The sequence below is a fragment of the Pinus tabuliformis genome, chromosome 6 (genome assembly GCF_031772625.1).
Source record: "Pinus tabuliformis cultivar Carrire ecotype Pingquan chromosome 6, CPIR1, whole genome shotgun sequence".
Classification (NCBI taxonomy): domain Eukaryota; kingdom Viridiplantae; phylum Streptophyta; class Pinopsida; order Pinales; family Pinaceae; genus Pinus; species Pinus tabuliformis.
In genome coordinates, this window is record NC_142292.1 from 170,876,224 (window position 1) to 170,898,258 (window position 22,035).

The following is a 22,035-nucleotide window of genomic DNA, read 5'->3' on the forward strand; positions in this document are numbered from 1 at the left end:
ATTGCACCTAGCATATGCTAGACCATAGATATCCCCTATTTACTTGTGTGGGCCATTGCGGTAAGGTTAGGTTTCTAATTTCAAATATTTCTTCCAGTGATGGTAGTTCTTTTGTTTAAAATTGTTTACCTACTTCAAGTGTCTAGTTGTGTTTAAAAAAAATTAAGGTTGTTTCTGTGCATTTTGACCAACAATTTGTTTAATGTGTCCTAGCATTCAGTAAGTTTTCCTTTTTTCTTCACACATTGTACAAGCCATGATCTTATATTTTTGTATTCAACATTTTTTGGACAGGATGGGATTGGTTTGATAAGAGGGATGCTTTATATACATTTAAGCCTGCTGTTGGTATAACAATTATATAATAGCCGCAGCCATTTAACATGAAATTGTTCTTGTCATCAGTATCCAATGGAGCCTCCTGAGATAGAGTTAACAGATTCAAAAGGTCTAGACAAATGCCGACATTCTTATTTGCTCTCGGAAATACAAAATTATGCCAGGGAACTTGCAGCTTCTCCCATGCTCGTATCGTTGTGTGAGGTATGGTTCTGACATGATTATTGGTTCAAGTTTAAAGTTAACGATCATATGGTTTTAAATGACTGTTTGAGACTCATTAATGTGTCAGAGGTTTCTTGCATGCACATGCAATTTTTTGTAGTTTCAAGTGACTTCTCTATTACTTTTATAGTTGAGTTTCTGATTGAATATTAGTGTACTTTTTTCCTCTAAGCTTTTGAATTCATGGATGATTTATTGCTCAAGATGTCATAACTAGCTTCGTTGAGATAAAGCCTGATGGCTGACAACTATTCAATGTCTGATGCATTGACTTCTCATTGATGCCATGTAAATTTCATCCGAGATCCATTAATTTGCATGCCCCATCCAACTTTGAAGATATCAACACCTTCAGATACTTTGCATGTTTGATTATTATGAAATAAGTTGAGTTGGGATGCTTCACAAGGTTTATGCCTTGGTCGTTGGAGTGGTCACTTCTGAGATTATAGCAAGCTTTTTATTGTTTCATCAAGGTCCCTGTCATAGATGCTGACTCAGAATCAGGAAAAACTCAGTGAGGCAGTAGAGTCGGGTGTTTGACTCATTGGGAAAAACTTGGCAAGTACAATTTTTTTCATTGATATTCAATAAGTGGTAGTTTTCGGGGCTTTTATAGAGATCTGGGCAGTTTTTCTGTTTTTTTAATAGAAATATGGGTAATTTTCTGGGGTTTCTACAGAAATATGGGTGAGTGTGACTCGGTCAAACCAAGTCAAATTTGCAATTTATTGAGTCAGAGTTTGATTCACGATTAATTGTGACCGAGTTTGCCTCAGCCTTGTTATCCACTGATATGTAGGGTAACTAGAGGCTTTTTTCACTTGTCATTTTTATGTCACATTCACAATCAACCAAGGACGAGATCTATGGTTCTCCATGGGTATGTGCCAGAGATTGTTCCTTGCATTTGCTTATATGATCCTCTTGATGATATGTCTTTGATGGAGATTGTACTCAGCAGTGTTGTATCTTATGCTGTCCCTCTCAAACATGATGTGTTTCCTTTTGAATGTGGGTCATGGGACATGGCGACAACTGGTGTATTTTGTAATGGTTTATAACACTCTAAATTGTTGTCTCTTATCAGGTTGTACTATGGTACTTGTATAATTTACCTTTAGATAAGTGTACTACCTTATGAGTCAAGTTGTATTACTAGTGACTATTGATTTGGGGTAGTATCGGATGTGTTGTAGCCACGAAAATTGGTGGAGAGGCTAAGGCACATGAGATCTCCAATACCCAGAAAGGGTTTGGGCAGATTCTAAACAGTTTGGGAGATATTAAAATAATTAATATTTTTAATGAAGTCCCGAAGTCTAAAATTAGGGAAAATAAAATATTAACGTGAATTAATATAAAATTGTGTTAGAATGGTTCAAAAGTCATGGATCAAGTCAGATCTAATCTTAACCGTTGATTTGTCAACGAGAAAAGTATAAGAGGAGGCATGAGGGTCACTTGGAGAACACACCAAGAGATCAAGATTTCGACTTTCTGGGGCTGGGTTTGCTGAGAAAGTTGAGAGAGTGATTAGAGTTGCAGCTGAGGGGCAGTGAATACAGAAGCAGAGAGGCAGATATAGCACTGGGAGGATCAACGCAGTAGCCGGGGAGAGGGACGCAAAAGCAGCCAAGGGTGCACGTAGAGCCAGCTAGGGCTCACACGGAGGCAGCCAGGAGCTGTGTAGTGCCTCAAAGGGCCAGTGTGGGTGACGTAGAGAGCCAGAGGCAGGGTTGGAATTTCAAAAAAGACCAGCCCATCAAATTTGACATTTTTCATAGTTTCCAACCTGTTTTCATAGTTTCAAGGCAAATTTTTGACGGTTTTGTAATTTTTTAACCTGTATTTGAAGGGCAAATCACCTCATGACGGGCAATGTGCCTGTCAAATTCCAACCCGGGCCAGAGGGCTGACGCAAGCCAAGCCAGAGTGACGTTGGGCTAACGCTGGGCAAGAGAGAGGCTGATGCATTCCCTAGAGGCTGACACTAGGGTTTCGTGGGGCAGATTGGAGTTGTGGAGCTGTCGGAGTGTGTATCCGGGGTTTCAGCTGGAATATCTGCTTCCGAGTAGAGAGGTACTACTGTCGAGATTTTTCTCTGTTGGGTGAGCCAGATTTGGCACCCAGATTGTATTCTAAAACTGCTTAATAAATCAAACTCTCAGATAGCTGCACCGATTTTCCCGCATTGGTTTTTTCCGGGGACATTAGCCCAAAAACAACGGTGTCACTCGTGTTCTTGTTTCTATTTCCTTCAGTTCATGATCTGTAATGTGTTGAGCATATACTTGTATTTATTTCTAGTATTTACATGGTAAATAACTTGTTAATTAACAGAACAAGTAGGTAGGAATAAATCAGTAAAGTGCATGGAGGGTTTCTAATGTGTCAAACTTAGAAATTCCAACATGGTATCAGAGCGTGGTTGTAGATCATAGGAGAACTAAGGACATCAGCCAAGCAGAGCAGCCACAGCAGAAAATAGCTGTCCCGAGTGACGGAAGTTGTTCCTAGCAGAGTTGCAGTAAGGAAATGGTGACGCAGTGCCTGCATCATCAAGATTGAGCCAAGAAGAGGCTGCGCAAAGGTTGAGGTAGGCAAAGACACTCTCACGCAGAGGCGAGGAGGGCTGACACAGTTGGCTGAGAAAGCTGATTTGTTGGTGTCGGGATTGCTCAGAGCCTAGGAGCTCTAACCTTCAGTTTGCTGGGGTTTAGGAGGTTGTGGGTAAGTTGTAGAGTGGAGCTGGTGGGGTACTGTAGTCAGAACAATACCTAACAGGGCAAGGTCAAGGAGGAGGGAGTTGTTACCAAGGGTTTTTAGTCGAGAAATCTGGATCAGTGGTGCAACTGCACAAACAATCAGAGTGGGGGCATCTCGACATTGGCGGAAGAGTTTCGAAGAAGGAAATTGAGGCTCAGAAGGAGTCACATCGAGAACTTCTAGGAGGGAAGTGGAGGAGCAACGAAATGGGACTACACAGAGTAAGAGACCAGGACAGACTAGACAGAGCCTCAAACTTCATAGTCTGGAAGGCCATAATCTTATCCGTACTTGACAGAAATTATGTCAAGCACTTCGCCTTGAAGACGATAACGATCCCAGTTGACCCAGCTGATAACGACATGTACGAAGATGCAATGGCAAGGGCTAAGAGTATCATCCTTGATGGGGTCAAGGATCATATAGTACCACATATTACCGAAAAGAACACGGCACAGGAGATGTGGGAAGCCTTGACCAAGTTGTATCAACATACTTCCGTGTAGAGGAAGATGCTACTAGAAAATCAACTGCGATCATACCAGATGCAGAAGGGAGAACAGATCAACCCATTCCTCGGTCGATTGAAGGAGATCCAGGATCAGCTGACTTCCATAGGAGCAACGCCGGATCTAGAATTGATGGTGAAAACAACCTTGAATGTAGTCTCAGAAGACTGGGAGGTGTTTGTCTAGAGCATACTGGGCAGGTCGACCCTTCCAGATTGGGAGGAAATGTGGGCTGCTCTTTGCCAAGAAGAGTTCAGAAGGTTGAGCAAGGCGGGAAGCATCGACAAGGGGATCAGAATCAAGGAGGAGGAGGAGGATGCTTCCCTAGCATCTGAGGGAAAGCAGGAGAAATGGAAGAAGAAGTACCTCTCCAAGGTCAAATGCTTCCATTGTGGGGAGTTGGGTCATTATGCGACCCAGTGTCCAAGGAAGAAGAGTAAGGGAGAGGCCTCTGAGACCAAGGCAGTGCCAACAAGGGCAGAGAAGGAAGTGGAGACAGACGATGACTGTGCAATGAGTGCACACACACCACTTGAGCGGAAGTGGGGAGACATCGAGCTGTAGTTAGATGGACTATAGGCGATAAGGGGCAGGATCCTCGAGGTACCAAGCCTCCCGGATTAGACCTTGCTACGGGAGCCTCAAAGAGAAGTAGTAGGACTGGTGGATGTCGGTAGACACGGATGCAGATGGAGCGATAGAGGGAGATACAATGCAGGATTCCCAGGACAGTGTGAGGCAACAGTGTGAGAAGCACGAGAGTGTTGTACCAGTGCAGGATGGCACAGAGAGGTGTGCAACAGTGCGAGATGCACAGAGTTGTTGCGGCAGCGCAGAGGTCAGAGAGGGAGCACTTGTTAGTGACAGAAGGAGTTTTAGCATCAGGAGTGTTTCTAGCTTGACGGAGATGTCAGATTTGGCAGACTAGTTACTTACTTCTCAGTAATTGGGTTGCAGTGCAGCGATTAGTAGTGGTAGTGCTATGTGCAGCACGATGAGAGGAGTTGCAATGCAGATGCAGCAGTGGCAGTGGCAGGGCCATGGGCAGCAACATAGATGCAGAGGGAGTTGTAGTACGGATGCAGTAGTGGCAGTGGTAGGGCCATGGGTAGTAGTATAGGATGCACCAGTGCAAAGGGTGTTGGGCAGTAGGCCTAGCATCAACACAGGGATCAATGCCGGATGATCAAACAGTGAGGAGTATTGCTAGAGCACAGTCCTCGCTAAGAGGGAGTGTTGATTTGGGGCAGCATCGGATGTGCTCTAGCCACGAGATCTCCAATACCCAGAAAGGGTTTGGGCAGATGGATAGAGGTATTGGAGATCTCATGTGCCTTAGCCTCTCCACCAATTTTCGTGGCTAGAGCACATCCGATGCTACCCCAAATCAACAAGATGATGGGCAGTCCTCGTAGCCTGTGTTCATTGTAGGAGATGGACATCTTGTAGTGATAGGTGGGAGCCCTCCGTGCCCTATGTTGGTCTTCATTGGAGCAACGCAGGAAGACCATAGAGGGCTAAAGTCCCTGAGTAGTTGAGGAGTAGTAGTGGGCAGATTGAAAGCTGTTCACAAATGAAGTTGTGAACAACTCAACAAGAGTCTCAATGTGTTGTGCCCTTGATGGACTAAGGTACAACTAGAGAGCAGATTGACAACCGAGGTTTAGTGGCCAGATGGACTTGGAGCATTGTTAGAGGTAGGAGCTGCAGATTGGGAGCCAAAGGACCGGGCATGTATAGGGTACGACCGAGAGGAGTTGAGAGAGCATGCGATAGCCAGATAGTCAAAGTATCTTGTTAAGGGTAGATTGGTTGTTGATGGATTGACACCAAGCCCCAGTTTTGTATCTTGTACTAGTGGATGTATGAAGGCCATTATCCTTGGTACGAGAGCTGTAGACTGTTGTATTATTCAATTTGATTAATATAACGAAGTTGGGTTATTGTACAAAATTGTAAAAATTTGTCTATATTTTGTGCATGTGTGATTTACTGTTGTTTATATTTCGATGTGCAAAGTAGATTCGTTGTGATTCTTGGTTTGGTAGCATCAGAGATTTACGATTCTATCCCAGACACCAAGATCGTGGAAAAACAACAAGGCCCACAAGAATTAGAAGAGACAACATCTATTTATATGAGGAGCAAACTCATTTTGGGGTTCTTGAATTTGTGTGTTTTACATTTGAGAGTTTGCTTCAGCTGTTTAGCTAAGTTAACTGTTGCTGTTTAGCACAGGGGTTCCAACCAGAAAATCCCAACTCTCTTTCGGTGAACCTAGAGTGTCACGCTAAGAGAGATTTTTGAGCTGATTGGAGAGCATAAACTCAACTGTTGGGAACTTATTTGTCTCTGGTTTAGCCTTTGCGCAATTTTCTTGGGGACGTAGGAGCAAAAGATGTGGTGCTTGGGGGCAGGAGATTCTAGGGGAATTCCCCTCAAGAATTTACAGGAATTTTCCTTGTGGGAGGGCGTAATTTTTGAGTGATTTTTAGGGCTAGAGACCCTTGCTTTAGTGTGGGACGAATTTGTCTTCCTATGGCCTGTGTAGGCATTTTCTAGGTATAGTTTGCAGTAAAGAAATCACCTAGAGTTGGAGGGGTTTGTGAGCTGGAGTCTCACTTCCTTCTCGAAAGAAATATTGCAGGAAATTTCAAGCTAGTTGGAGGGAATTGGAGCAGAGATTTAACAACAATTTCCGAATTGGGCGTTGGGCCCGTTGTTGGAGGAGAAACACACTAATTTTGGGTAATTCTGGTAGGTTGTAATTAGCCCAAAATATTTCTGGGTTTTGCTGGACTGGTGCTAAGGAGCTCAACACTATTTTTTTCAAAATTTTTGGAGGTGTTTGGAGGGATCAAATCACAGGTTGCCTCCAACAGTTGTTGTAGAAATTTCCATAGTAGAACGCATAACCAAATTCAACGATTTACAGTGGGGAATTCGACATTTTCACCTGGGTATTGTGTGTTTGCTTTAGCAAGTCCAAGTCTAGTCATTCCACCTCACTTTTTGTTAGTTTCTGTAGCATCAGATGTGTTCTAGCCACGAAATTTGGCGGAGAGGCTAGAATACATGAGTTCTCCAAGACTCATAAACTATTTTTGTAAGTTCCACCTAGAAGTGTCTCAATTAGATTATTAGCCGGTTTTTAAATATTTCCTAAGTCCAAACTTGGGGAATATGGTTAATTAATCAATATTAATTGAGATAAGCTGATAATCATCCAAAAACTTACACAGATCGACTCCTAGATGATCCTAGCCATTCATTAAGGTTTAATCTTGGCTGTTGGTGCTCCAACAATGGATTATAAGAGGAAATCGGTGGGCACTTGTAGAAGACACTTTTGTAGTTTGATTTTCTTGGTAGATCGATTTCCAGAAAGCAGCAACAGTTGCTGGAGAGCAAGATATCGAAGCAGGGTCAGTGAGGGGCAGAGACAGTGATCTAGAGGAAGTTTTCCAGATCCGGAGAGGTAGTAGCAAGGAGGCCAAATTATTCCCAAAGAGGCAACGTAGAGGACTGCGCAACCACTTCAACAACAATTTGATTTTGCTGTAGAGAAATTCATTTTCAATTCCAGAGGCCAGGTAGAGGGACCATAGTGCCGGAGAAGCGATTTCCTTAGTAGATATAGACAAAACGACTTCATCAGATGCAGTTTAGAGGCTTGACGTCATAGGGTTTGCGCAGAGTAGCGTAGAGGCTGATGCAGAGGGTCTAGAAGGTCGAGTTTTTTGAAGGAAGTTGTACCGAGGTTGCTTGTCGAAGAACGGTAATTTCTCTTAAATAATTTTGGCCAGATTTACATGCTGTTTGGATTGCCAGTTTGACATCCATAGATTGCACTCATATTTTTACTGTTGCATAATAATAAAACCCTCATCTGCTGCACTGGTTTTCCCAAATTAGGTTTTTCTGTGGTCATCGTCCAAAAATAACGGTGTTAATTTTTTATGGTGTGCTAGCATTTCTCAGTTCCAGCGCTATTTTATTTCCGCAATTTTTATTTGTGAAGGTTGTGAAGGTGCGAGCATACAAGTTGGTGTCAATACACGATGCCATTAACTGAGCACGGGATATGCTAGATGTTGTTCCAAAAACGAGAGCCCCAACACCTACTAAACCCTTACCCACTTTCCCTCAGAAGGGGAAGGATATCGGACCTCCTTAGAAGGAGTGGAAAAGGAAAGGACAATTGGATGATGAGACCAGGATAGACCTCAAGAGGAAGCTATGCTTCACTTGCCAGGAGCCATGGGCATCAGGGCACCGGTGCACCAAGGGCAAGGCTCACTATATCGAGGTGTTTTTAGACAGTGGCCAGAGGAAGAGGAGACAAAGCAAGAGCCAAATATTGGAGATTGTGGACATCAGGGTACTGGAGGAGGTGGACCACCAACCCCACTTGGTGGAGGAGCATTCTTGCCCACCAGTGGGGTTGTCGCTTCACTTCAGGGAGTTCTGAAGTACTTGACATTACAGATCAGAGGGACAGTCCAGGGGTAACACGTACCAATCTTGGTGGACAGTGGGGCTACACACAATTTCATAGATGCACAGTTGGTTGAGCACAGAGGCATTCATACAGAGTCCTTTAAGGGGTTTTCAATTTTGGTGCCAGGAGACCAGACCATGCAGTGCACCAGATACATTACCAGTTTGACCGTGACCATGGGGAACTACTCTGTGACAGATCACTTCTTTGTAGTTGACGTTCCTGACACCAATGTGGTGATGGGTTTCCAGTGGTTATATTCTCTCGGGCGAGTCACTACCGATTGGAAGAAGTTAGAGATGGAGTTCATGGGTCTGGATTGGAAGAGGGTATTGTTGAGAGGGATGCACTCATATCCACCCCAAACAATGTCAGTTTATAGGATGGAGGCCGACTTGAGACATGGTGACATCACTTGGGCTATAGAGTTGAGGATTTCTGAGACAGGGGGACCAACATAGCAGACATATTCAAACATATTTCTTGGAGAAGCATCAAGCAATATTTGGAGAGATTCCACCTGGCAGGCCGCCAAACAGAGGATTCAAGCACACCATTGAGCTGGAGGAGGGGGTTCATGCAGTAATCACCACTCCCTACAGGCATCCCAAGGCATATTGGGATGAGATTGAGAGGGAAATATAGGAGCTGTTGAGGTTGGGGCACATTAGGCCTAGTTTGAGTCCCTTCGCTTCTTCAGTTGTACTGGTGAAGAAGAAGGATGGGACCCTTCGTATGTGCATAGATTACCGGGCCCTCAACAAAAGGACACTGAAGAACATGTATTGTTGAAATTTCTAAGTCTGACACGTTAGAAACCCCTATTGCATTATCTGGTTTATTTCTCCTACTTGTTTATTGATCTGAAAATGGGGCATTAAAGGCTTCTTGTCGGCTTACAAGAACCTCTCCTGTTGGACACAGATTGTCATTGATGTCAATATGGAAATATTCGAGGAGCAGATAGAGACGAGAGGAGCAGACAGAGCCGAAGAAGAGGAGAACACAGAGCCATCGGAGCAGATGGAGACGAATATACCTTGCTACTTGTGTCATTTCCAAGATCCATAAGCTAAGCTATCTGTTTACTGATTCTGTTTGAAGCACAACAATGGCGGGCCGACTGATCGTAAAAAGATTAGCAGACAAAACCCTCCCATCAAGTACAATGGCGGGCCGACTGATCGTAAAAAGATTAGCAGACAAAACCCTCCCATCAAGTCTAAGAAATGCCGCGACGATTTCGGCCTTTCAGAGCAAAAATCTTTCAACGACGGCCGTGACGGTGCAAGATAGCGAGAAGAGTGAATGTGAGCCGTCGGATCAAAGAGCAGCGGATCCAACGGTCGTCGCACGTGAAAGATGCGCAGACGATAATGCGCGGGAGACGTACAGGTAGGCGGTAAGCGGTATTCCCCGCACCACCCACCGGGGTTCGGTGGTATACGTACAAGGGCCAGCGATCCAATCAAAATACGACGCGTGGTAGATGAAAACCGCCGCCCCCGCAGGTTAACGCGTATGCAGGTTGCGCGATCGGGGCTTGCGACTGCCGTCCGATCGTGCGACGGACGGTCAGATGGCGAGCAATATGCACGATGTTTAACGTGTGGGAAAAAGGACTGTGACCGTTGGATTGCGACGATCAACGACTGCGGTAGCGAATGCGGCAGAGGCTAATATAGGCGCGAATACGTGGGTTTTTTGAATTAAACAGAAACGGTGGGGGCAAAAGGATGTTTCTCCTTTCGTTTTTCCGATTTTTCAGTGCCATTTGTGCAAATTTTTAACGTCAAAGATTTCTCTTGTCGCCAGAGACGCCGCGGGTTGGAATCGCTGCAGGATTCAACATGTTTGCAAACTCGAGGGATCAAAAGAGCGGCGTTGGAGTAAAATGGGGGACACCCTTTGCAAAGGATAGAGTACAATGGTCCTCGTTTTGATGGAAAAAAGTCATCTTTTTTTTTGGAGCTCAGAAAACAGAAAGTGACACAATTCAGGCCTCTCGAAACCTTTGGGTTGGCAATGTATCTCAGCATGTCTCAGAAACTGCATTGGCGGAGCAATTCTCCAGATTTGGGGAAATAGAAAATATCACTGTGTATTCTGCCCGTAGCTATGCTTTCATAAACTTCAGGAAAGAGGAGGATGCAGTGATTGCAAAGAGAAGCCTTCAAGGGTTGGTACTCAGTGGTCAGGCTCTGTAGCCTCGTTTATATGGTTTCCGTGAAGTAATAAGTCTGTGAATAATGATTGGTAAAATGAACGCTGTTACGGTGTAACATGTAACAATGATTTCTTTGAGTTTACGTGTCCATGGAGTATCAGTGAACTCGAACAGCTCAGAGGAATCTACAACGACCAAGGAGGAAGCCAAAAAGGCGATGGAAAGTGGAAATGATCAGTCAGAGGTGCCTGAAACACATAAAAACAGAAACACAAGGTGAAGTGTTGCCAATATATGCATAATCTGTAAGAGAGGAAGCTGAAGAACAGGCAAGAGGCAGGAGAGACCAGAGAAGCAGGAGAATTGGAGAAAGGCAGAAGCTCAGCAGGGTTGGGTGTAGTAAACTGCAGCAAAACAGTTGATACTAAGATTGGGTTGGAGCCCAAGAGGTTGGAGCCTCAGAATTGAACAAGACTAAAGTCATTAGGGGTAGGTGCTCCTAAGTGCAGAACCACTGCAAAATAGAGTTGGTGCTCTGGAGGTTGGAGCCTCACTGAAGTCCAAGTTGGAGCTTGGCAACTATCCACAGTCAGATATTTATTTATATTGTATTTATTTCATTGTACTCTCTTGAGTTTTTAATAAAAGCATTTATTCCAGCTGCTAGTTTTTGTGTTCTGTGTACACATATACATATCTATATATGCTTTTGGCAATCGCTAGAATAAAAATTGTAAGAAATACTGATTCACCCCCCCTCAGTATTTCCAACATCTCCCACTTCCAAAGGTTAAATATTTCCAAGACCTTATGATTAACCAATTGCGGAATTAATAATGCTTGAAAATAGGTGTATGCTTATGTTTGTTTTTGAACTGTTTATGTGCTTTGAGTTCTGTTACTTATGCTGATATGTAAATACATGTAACAATAAAACAGTGCAACAAATAACAAACGCATAACACAAAAATTTAATTAGGAGTTCACCCAAAGCTCTTGGGCTACGTCTCCGTGAGCTCTAGTCAACTCAACTAGGCTCTCTGGGATTATGGCATAAGTTCTTTTACAAGCTCGACGCTCAACTCCACTGGTTTACACAGAACACAATGGGCTAAGAACACCATCTTATCCTTGGCTCTGAAGCTCTCAGGCTTTCTAGCTCTGGCGCTCGGCTCTCAGCTCTCAGCTCTGGCTCTGGCTCTGGCTCTGGCTCTGGCTCTGGCTCTGGCTCTCGGCTTTGGCTTTTGCTCTGGCTTTGGCTCTGGCTCTGGCTTTGGCTCTCGGCTCTGGCTCTCGGCTTTGGCTTTTGCTCTGGCTTTGGCTCTGGCTCTGGCTTTGGCTCTCGGCTCTGGCTCTGGCTCTCTGGCTCTCTCTCGGCCTCTGCGTGCCTCTGTAATTCGCTTGACCTCCAAGCAACTCTTCGGCAACCTTCCAGTGACCCTTTTCAGCAACTTTCATCTCTCTGGTTTTTCGCTCAACCTCCAAGTGACTCCAAAAACAACCTCAGTTGCCTGCGCTTCCAGCTACCTCGTCAATTGAGCTCTCTGGCTTCTTTGAGGCATTCTTTCGGCTCTGTGGCTTCCTGTCCGTTTCTCTGTGCGTAATCATTCCTCTGCGGCTCTGCGGCTTCTTCTACTCCTTGTCTCTTCGACTGGCCATCTGGCTCTGTGGCTCTCTCTGCGTTACAAACGCATCATTGTCTATAAAACACCCGCTTGCAGCGTGGCACAATGATCAGGGGCAGTTACAAAGGAATCGGGGCCTTCCTTTAGGCGAAAACCCGAAAATGGAACAAATTCCAATACACAGAGTTTTACCAGAAATACACTATCAGGCGCGAAATCCGGACTTCAAATTCTATGAAATCGCCCCTATAAACCCTATCGGGTCCGCCTTTCATCGGCATATCGCAATCGCATAGGCGAGAGGTCTAAAAACCTCAATACACGGGAATACACAAAAATCCCGAAAAACCGGATTTCAAATTTTATGCAATCGGGTCTTTAAATCCCATCGAGTCCGCGCTTTATCGCTTATCGCAATCGCAATCGCATTGGCCCTGGCATCGAGGATCGCCGATCAAGAACTGACCGTTGATCTGCTCCTTGATCGGACAGTCGATATTGCATCGCATTTCGCTATCACAATGGCCCTTTGTATCGGGGATCTATGTCACACGGTTCGAGTTCAAATTCGAGTTCGACAACGATTAAGTTCGATTCGAATTTGAATTTTCCGATCAAGTTCGAATGAGGTTCGGCATTAGGTTCAACTATACATATTTTTCAATATATATATAATATATTTATATATATCTATATATGACAAAATAATAGAAAATTCAAAATCGATCCATAAACACATGAATACAAATATGTCTGCATTTTTGTTGGCAATGGCATATTAAGATTCGAATTTAAATAAATGATAAAATAGTGAAATTCAAATAAAAATAAAAATGGGTGAATCATACCACTGCTCAATGCTATGTTTATTACCAGACTTTTCAGTATTTATATCAGACCTTTAATTAGTTTAGTAGTCCTCCAAATTTTAATAAAATGCCAAACAATGTACTAAGTTAAAGTTTGAACAATGGGTGAATCATACCACTGCTTAGTGCTATGTTTATTACCAGAGTTTTCAGTATTTATATCAGACCTTTAATTAGTTTAGCAGTTCTCCAAATTTTGATAAAAATGCCAAACAATGTACTAAGTTAAAGTTTGAACAACGCAAATAACCTTCCAATTATATAAGATGACGACTGATTAGTTTTTAGGCCACTGTTGAATTTAAATAAATGATAAAATAGTGAAATTCAAATAAAAATAAAAATGGGTGAATCATACCACTGCTCAGTGCTATGCTTATTACCAGACTTTTCAGTATTTATATCAGACCTTTAATTAGTTTAGCAGTCCTCCAAATTTTAATAAAATGCCAAACAATGTACTAAGTTAAAGTTTGGAAGGTTATTTGCATTTTTCAAACTTTAACTTAGTACCACTGTTGATAATATCGGCGATATTCGAAAATATCGCGATATTTTCGGCAAAACGATATATCGCCGAGAAAATATCGCGATATTTTCTGTTTTGATAGTATCGCGATATTTTCAAAATATCGCCAAATATCGGAAAATATCGGCAAAATATCGCGATATTTTGAAAATATCGGCAAAATATCGGCTATTTTTAAAAATTTGAAAAAAAATATTTTTTATGCTTGCCGATATTTGCCGATATTTTGCCGATATTTTCGCCGATATTGCCGATAAGATATTTTCTGGACCCTCGCCGATATTTTCCGGATACCGATATTTTCAACACTGCTTAGTACATTGTTTGGCATTTTATTAAAATTTGGAGGACTGCTAAACTAATTAAAGGTCTGATATAAATACTGAAAAGTCTGGTAATAAACATAGCACTAAGCAGTGGTATGATTCACCCATTGTTCAAACTTTAACTTAGTACATTGTTTGGCATTTTATTAAAATTTGGAGGACTGCTAAACTAATTAAAGGTCTGATATAAATATTGAAAAGTCTGGTAATAAACATAGAACTGAGCAGTGGTATGATTCACCCATTTTTATTTATATTTGAATTTCACTATTTTATCATTTATTTAAACTCGAATCTTAATATGCCATTGCCAACAAAAATGCAGACATATTTGTATTCATGTGTTTATGGGTCGATTTTGAATTTTCTATTATTTTGTCATATATATATATATATATATTGAAAAATATGTATAGTCGAACCTAATGCCGAACCTCATTTGAATCTGATCGGAAAATTCGAATTCGAATCGAACTTAATCGTTGCCGAACTCGAATTCGAACTTGAACCGTGTGACATAGAGAACAATGAGCCAAAACCGATTTGAAAACAATTTAGTACAAGTGTTGATTTTCCATTTAATATGGATATCCATCATTGCTATACCAATAGATTCAGCGGAGTTTACTGTAGGAATGTCACATCATTTCAGGTATGCACCAAAGGCGTTTCTCAGTAAGATAATTTTGTAGCATTCGCTGCACATCGAATGCGGGAGTCATGATGGCTTTTGGCCTGATGGTAAATTTCATAGGAACTTCAAAAAAGATAGTTCCTCGATTTCAGCTGTAGTGCATGAATGTTCATAGGTAAAAATCGATCCATTATTCAAATCATGCAGAAAATCTGAGCATGCAGATGCAGATGTTCGATAAAACTGCCAAAAAAACCATCGAACCTTAAAAAAAACCGTTGAAATTCGCGTTAAAATACGTACAGGTTCGATTTTTCAGGTTCGAATTTTAAGGTTCGATTAGGTTCGAATTCGTTCAGGTTCGACTTTCAGGTTCGGCGAACTTGAACGAATTTCAAATTTTTTTCAGGTTCGCCGAATTTCGAACCTAAACCTTCAGGTTCGCCGAACCCTGTGACATAGTCGGGGACCACTGATCTCCCAACCACCGATTGAATTTGGACTGTTGATCTGTGCACCCGATCCAACGGTCGATATCGCATCTTGACATATCGCATCGGCATATCGCATTCGCTACGGCCCAGGGGTTCTTCCCTTATACCATGGCATACGCCTATGCCGATCCGCTGACGCCGATATCGCAATCGCATATCCCCTAGTCGCATGTCGCTATGCCTGGGGTCCCGATATTGGGCAAAGGCCTGACTCCGATGCAATAAGTTAGAGGTCGTAGTCAGGGGTTCCTTCCGCCCTTGCCTTAAGTCCTCCGCTTAACCCTTCCGATGCAATTTTCCTTTATAAGGCCTTTAGCCCATTTTTGGAAGAATTTGCCTCCTTTTCAAAGGAACAAAGGCAACCTTATTTTTGTGATAACTTCATCATCCGTAGTCCGTTTTAGCCCATTCAAGTTGCAGTAGATTCAAAATGAAAATATCTACGCAATGGGACTATTTCCAGGAGCATCCTTAGACTTTCATTTTCCTCTGTGAGGAACACTTTAGACTTAGAAGTCTATCCAAGATCCATTTTGGATCATTTATTCCATTAACGAGTTATTTATTATTAAGCAACTTTCTTGAGTACAATTGGGGTGCCGAACTGGCTCACCCATCAGAGATTTCTATCTGGCAGTAATACCTTTCTTTGGAAGCAGATATTCAGCAAGTATGCTCCATGAAAATCCTTCCAACGCTTCTCTGAGGCTCTGCATTAGCCCTGCTGGCCTCTGCGTAGATCTGGAACCCCCTGCGTCAGCCCTCTGTTGCTATGCGTCAGCTCCTTGGCCTTCTGCGTCACCCACGCAGGCCTTGCTAGCCTCTGCGCAGTCTCTCTGGCCCTCTACGTGGCTCCTGCTAGCTCTGCGTAGCCCCCTCAATCACTGTGCTGGCCCTCCGACACTATCTCTGCCTCTCTGCTATGCACTTACTGCCCCTTGTTGCAACTCAGGTCACTTGTTCGAATTTTCTCAGTAAACCCCGCTCCAGAAAATCAAATTAACCGATCAATCTTGGCGTGTCTCCAACTGACCCTCAAGCCTCCTCTTATACTTTTTCTGTTGAGTCTTCAACGGCCGAGATTAAATCTCTAATCAACGGCTAAGATTAGATTTGGCTTGATCCATGTCTTTTAGAACATTCTTTTTAATTTTCCTAAGTTTAGACTTAGGAACTCCATAAAAAATATTAATTATTTTAATATCTCTCTAACCGAGTGGAATTTCCCCAAACCATTTCTGGGTCTTGGAGATCTCATGTGCTTTAGCTTCTCCACCAATTTTCATGGCTAGAGCACATCCGATGCTACCCCAAATCAACACTCCCTCTTAGCGAGGAATGTGCTCTAGTAATGCTCCACTACTGAACATCACCCTAGTCATTCGACACTGGTACCTATGCTGATGCTTGGCCTGCTGCCCAACATCCTCTGCACTGCTGCCCATGGCTCTGCCACTACCACTGCTACATTTGTATTGCAAGTCCCTTTGCATCCGTGCTGCTGCTGGTCCTTCCTCCCAACACTACATCTGCACTGAATCTCTCTCTCATCATGCTACCCATAGCACTACCACTGCTAATTGTTGCACTGCAACTTAGTTACTGCGAAGTATGTAACTGATCTATTCAACCACTGACATCCTTGTCATGCTAGAAGCCTCCTGATGCTGAAGCTCCCTCTGCTGCCTCTATGTTGCTGCAACACCTCTGTGCCTCTCGCACTGCTGCAACCCCCTCTGTGCCTCTTTGCACTACTACAACCATCTCTGTGCCTCTCGCACTGCTGCAACCCTCATTGCGCTTCTACAGACAACTGCACTCTGGCATTGCCCTGTCGCTCCATGCGCATCTTGCTTCTACCGACATCCGTCATCCTGCTACTGTCTCTCTTGGGGCTCTTGTAGCCGGATATGATCCAAGATTTTGTGTACCTTAAGGATCCTGCCCCTCATCTTCTGTAGTCCTCCTGACTACACCTTGATGTCTCCCTACCTCTTCTCTAGAGGTGCATGAGCACTCATGGCACAGTCATCATTTGTCTCGGCTTCTTTCTCCGCTTTAGCCGGAGCTGCCTTGGAGTCAGAAGCCTCTCCCTTATTCTTCTTCTTGGGACACTGGGTTGCATAATGACCAAGCTCCCCACAATGGAAGCATTTCACCTTGGAGATGTCCTTCTTCTTCCTCTTCTCCTGCTGTCCCACAGATGCCAGAGCTGCATACTCCTCCTCTTTCTTGATTCGACCTCCTTTGCTGCTACTTCTCGCCTTGGTCAGTTGTCTGATCTCTTCTTGGTGAAGAGCTGCCCACATCTCTTCCCATCCTGGAAGAGTAGCTCTGCCCAAAATGCTTTGGATAAATGTCTCCGAATCCTCGGAGACTGCATTCAGGGCGGTCCTCATCATGAACTCCTGATCCGGTGTGGCCCCTATGGAAGTAAGTTGGTCCTGAATCTCTTGCAACCTGCTAAGGTATAGATCTATCTGCTCCCACTTCTGCATTTGATACGGCCACAACTGATTCACCAGTAGCATCTTCCTCTCCACAGAAGTGCCTTGATACAACATCGTCAAGGTATCCGACATATCCTTTGCCGCGTTTTTATCAACAATATGTTGTACTACATGATCCTTGACCCCGTCAAGGTTAATGCACTTTGCCTTGGCGATTGCATCCTCATACCTTTCATTATCAACTGGGTTGACTGGTGTTAAGTTATGGTATGTTCTATGCTAGATCAATTTATTTAAATTTTCACAGTTAGCAATCACATCAGTATTAAGATAAACTGCAGATAGAACATAAAAATAAATCGCAGAAAACATGCCAAGACAAGAGGACACAAGATGTGGCGCTAGCCGGGGACAAACCCCACAATGTGTGGGGAAACCCTTGATCAATTCTTCTTTTATGTTCTTCAAAGTTCAATAGAGAAAGAGAGAGTACATTTACAATAGAAGTCAATGCTTTGACTTATGATATCTACAAAGATCAATTGAAGATATATTGCTTCAACTGATTCTCTAAGGTGACTTCTTCACCTATCATCGTGCTACACCTTGTCCATTCGCTGCACCTTACCGTGTAGCGCCATCATGCTGTATCATACTATGCTGCCCCTGCTAGTATGAATCATCATCATCATGCTGCCTGTGCATCATCGTCATCATGCTGCCTATCATGCTACCTGTGCATATGCTGCCCCTGCTAGTATGAATCATCGTCATCATGCTGCCTGTGCATCATCATGCTGCAACACTATAACACTATCATCAGCCTTAGCTGCTTGCTATGGCTTGCAACCTAGCAAAGCAGCTAGGTTATAGTTCCGAAATCCTCCATGCAGTCTCAAACTGCACAATCATGCTGTCATCTACAGTAATCCGTTTTCATTACTGCGTATATATATATATATATATTGCCTGAATGAAGTTGTGCGTGTATATATATTGACTGCATGTATATATATATTGCCTGAGTGACTGTGTTGAATATATATATATGCATGAGTGACTGCGTTGAATACATATATGCTTGAGTGATTGCGTTGAATATATATATGGCTGAGTGACTGCGTTGAATATATATATGGCTGAGTGACTGCGTTGAATATATATATGTTTGAGTTATATATATATATATTGCCTGCGTAACTGCGTTGAATACATATATGCTTGAGTGACTGTGTTGAATATATATATATATATATATATATATATATATATATATATATATATATATGCCTGAGTTATATATATTGCCTACGTATATGTTATCTATTGCTACGTGGAAGGAATCTCTGGACATCGTATGAGCGTTTTCCATGCGTTATATGACCAGCGCACTAAGATATAGTGACTGCGTGATATATGGCAGCATTCCATATTACCTGTGTGGATCATTCTTATCTGTAGCGTGGATATCCTCATGTGCCTGCGTTGGATATGGTCACCATCTGCTGCGTGGATATGCCTTCATCACAGCGTATGGATTGTCTGCTCAGCGTGGTAAGATTATTCATTTGAACAACGTTTCTTTCAACTGTGGCTTCACCATGTTACTGCGGCTACCTTTTGTTTCATGACTGCGTTATCTATTAGGGTATCATCACTGCGTTATCCATTAGGGCATCATCATGACTGCGTTATCTATACTTCTCATATGCGTTGCGGCTTCATTAACTGTGTATACCATACTGTGCATAGATATTGTTTTCATTACAGTATATGGACAGCGTGGAGTTACCATACTATGCGTAGATATTGCCTGTATAGGAACTGCGTGGATGTCTTCAATGTTTGTGGGATTATGACTGCGGCTCCCTCTATTACAGCTATTCTTGACTGTGTTTAGAACATCTGCAGCTAGGGCATCCAACGTATTCTTTTAGTGTCTTCTCCTTCTCCAAAAACCCAAGACGTGGAGAGGAGGAGTTCACATGAAGAATGTGTCTCCAACTAACATCAAATCCTCTTCTATTTATACCAAAAACGTATAGGATGAATAGACATGACGTTTGGGCTTCTTCAGCCTACATAAGTCATAGGTCGGCTTGATAATAATTATAGCGTCAAAATAAATTCATACCTCCATAAATACTTATCGGAATTAGATGATCTTTAGATCAATCCTACACCTCTCGACGAGAGGGATCCAATAAAAATATCAGCTGCCATAAATAAGATGACCCACATTGAGTTTGGCCTTAGTTGCCAATTTAACACTCCCTCTCAACTAGGGAGAACTCCATCTGCTGATCCATAAGTCCGACTGTATTGCCTTTGCCATCAGTGCCCTGCACTGCTCTGCCCAGCTTTGCTCAGCTCTGTTGGCTCTGCTCTGCTTTGCTGGTTTTGCTAGCTCTGTTCAGCTCTGCTGGCTTTGCTCAGCTCTGCTCTACTGGTTCAGATAGCTCTGTTCAGCTCTGCTGGCTCAGCTCAGCTCTACTCAGCTTTGCTGAACTCTGCTTTGCTGAACAATGAAGAAGAAGAATTGATCGAGAATGTCTCATACCATTCTCCACTGACCCGAAGTCAGTCTCAGAGTGCGTACCACTGGTCCCATACTAGTCTCAACTGACCCGAAGTCAGTGTCATAGAATGTACCACTCCTACCACTCGTCCCAGACCAGTATCATTGATCCCAGATCAATGGAGGTCATCCTAGCGTAGGGAGTACGGTAGATACAACGATGCATCCATTGGTACTACTATGGTCCCTAACTTCATTCCCTGCTCATTGATCAGATGAGAGGTACTTCCCATGAGTTCCAAACTGCATGGGTAGGATGTCTCGACAGGAGAAATTAATCAATCCCGTCCTCAGAGGAGAACACATCAATCCTGCTACAATCGCCATGGAGAACACATCAATCCAGGCCTCACAAGAGAACACATCAATCCTGCTACAATTGCCATGGAGAACACATCAATCCAGGCCTCATTGGAGAACACATCAATCCTGCTACAATCGCCATGGAGAACATATCAATCCAGGCCTCACAGGAGAACACATCAATCCTGCTACAATTGCCATGGAGAACACATCAATCCATGCCTCGCAGGAGAACACATCAATCCTGCTACAATCGCCATGGAGAACACATCAATCTAGGCCTCATAGGAGAACACATCATCCTACTACACAGGAGAGCGGATCATCCTGTTCCAGTGCGCACCACCAGGGGAGGGTGAGTCACCCTGTGGTCGTACGTTGCTCTAGTAAGAACCGCAAGCCCCCAGAGCTTCCAGAGCTCAATGTATGCAACATGCAGGACCCTTGTACAAGGGTTTCTTGACGACTCCAAGTCATTCGGGAAAACCACAAATTTGATCTTTCCCCGGGGCTTTGACAAAGTGTATCAACCTGTACATCATCTTAATGTGATGGAGCCTCCTTGCTCATCGACTTGTCATAACCCAGATAAGGCAATATCTGATGTCTATCTGCTGGAGCAATAGTCGAATACAGGATTCCTCAATAATCGAATCCCAGCTTTGGTTGTTACAGAGAATCACAGTGATATTCATCATGTGTACAAACAGCTCACTGAAGAGCTTCCATAACCAGGCAGCGTCATACGAGATCATACCCGTGGATATGTATCCAGTCTCGGCGGTGCTTACAACAATCAACTTTTGCTTCCTGCTCATCCATGATATCGAAGCAGAATCCAAAGAGAAACATCACTAAGAAGTGCTCCAGTGATCCTCCACAATGCCTGCCTAGTCAGAATTTGAATAATCATGCAGTGTTCATATTTCCGGCAGTGTATCTCAATCCATGAGAGATTGTGCCCCGAAGATATCTCAGAGAATTCTTGGCACCAATCCAGTGAGGCTCAGCCAAATATGAGCTCACCATGATAACTGCAAAACATATGTCCGGACGGAAGTTCACCAAGAACATCAACGTGATTGAGTTTATGAAACTCAGAGGCATTTCCCAAATCTGGTCCGACATCACTACGATATAACTTTTTGAAAGTTAATATCCTTGAGGTAGTCACAGGCTTGCAGTTTATCATTCCCCATTCGGAATCCAACTCCCTCTTACTTCTGTAAATGAGAGGGTCTGCACCTGTCAGAAATAGGTCATCCTTATGAGGTGCCAGTATGTGAGGTCTATCATCCACAACCTTCGAGTAATGGTTTGGATCGGTTTCACTCCTAGTGAATCTCAGCTTCATCAAACAGCTATCAGTGCTCTCATACTATGCCTAGGGTGTTTTTTTTCAAGCCATAGAGGGCTTTCTTCCACTTGTATACATGAGATTCCCGTTTATGAATCTCAAGCTCCACGGGTTGTTTCAAACCTGTGGACTAACTACATGAGGGGAATGGTCCCCTTTTAAGATTTTTCTTTTGGTACATCTCAGACATGTACTTTCATGCTCCTTTTGAATTCAGGCTTCCCTGTCACCATCTGACTCACAGACCTCCGGTGCTATGTGTCAATGGACATGATCTCCAGTGGACTTCCTGTAACTTAATACAACCCTGAACTCAAAAGCATCTTTGAAAATTCTATTTTCAAACATGTACCTTTCCAT

At 43.2% G+C, this 22,035-nt stretch overlaps 1 protein-coding gene and 1 long non-coding RNA gene across 4 annotated transcripts in view; one reads left to right on the top strand and one right to left on the bottom strand.

Annotated features, from left to right (window-relative positions):
* LOC149257936 (uncharacterized) overlaps positions 1–22,035 on the top strand; it is a 371,741-nt gene that overhangs the window by 109,922 nt on the left and 239,784 nt on the right. For all 3 annotated transcript variants that reach the window (XM_089414602.1, XM_089414604.1, XM_089414607.1), the window contains one exon: positions 406–543. In XM_089414602.1, the coding sequence (XP_089270728.1) occupies positions 406–543 (138 nt within the window). The remainder of the gene's footprint in view (positions 1–405; positions 544–22,035) is intronic.
* LOC149257937 (uncharacterized) lies at positions 9,374–9,648 on the bottom strand. Its single transcript, XR_016256768.1, has 2 exons — positions 9,553–9,648; positions 9,374–9,496 (listed from the first exon to the last, which is right to left on the bottom strand). It is a non-coding gene; the product is annotated as an uncharacterized LOC149257937 (long non-coding RNA).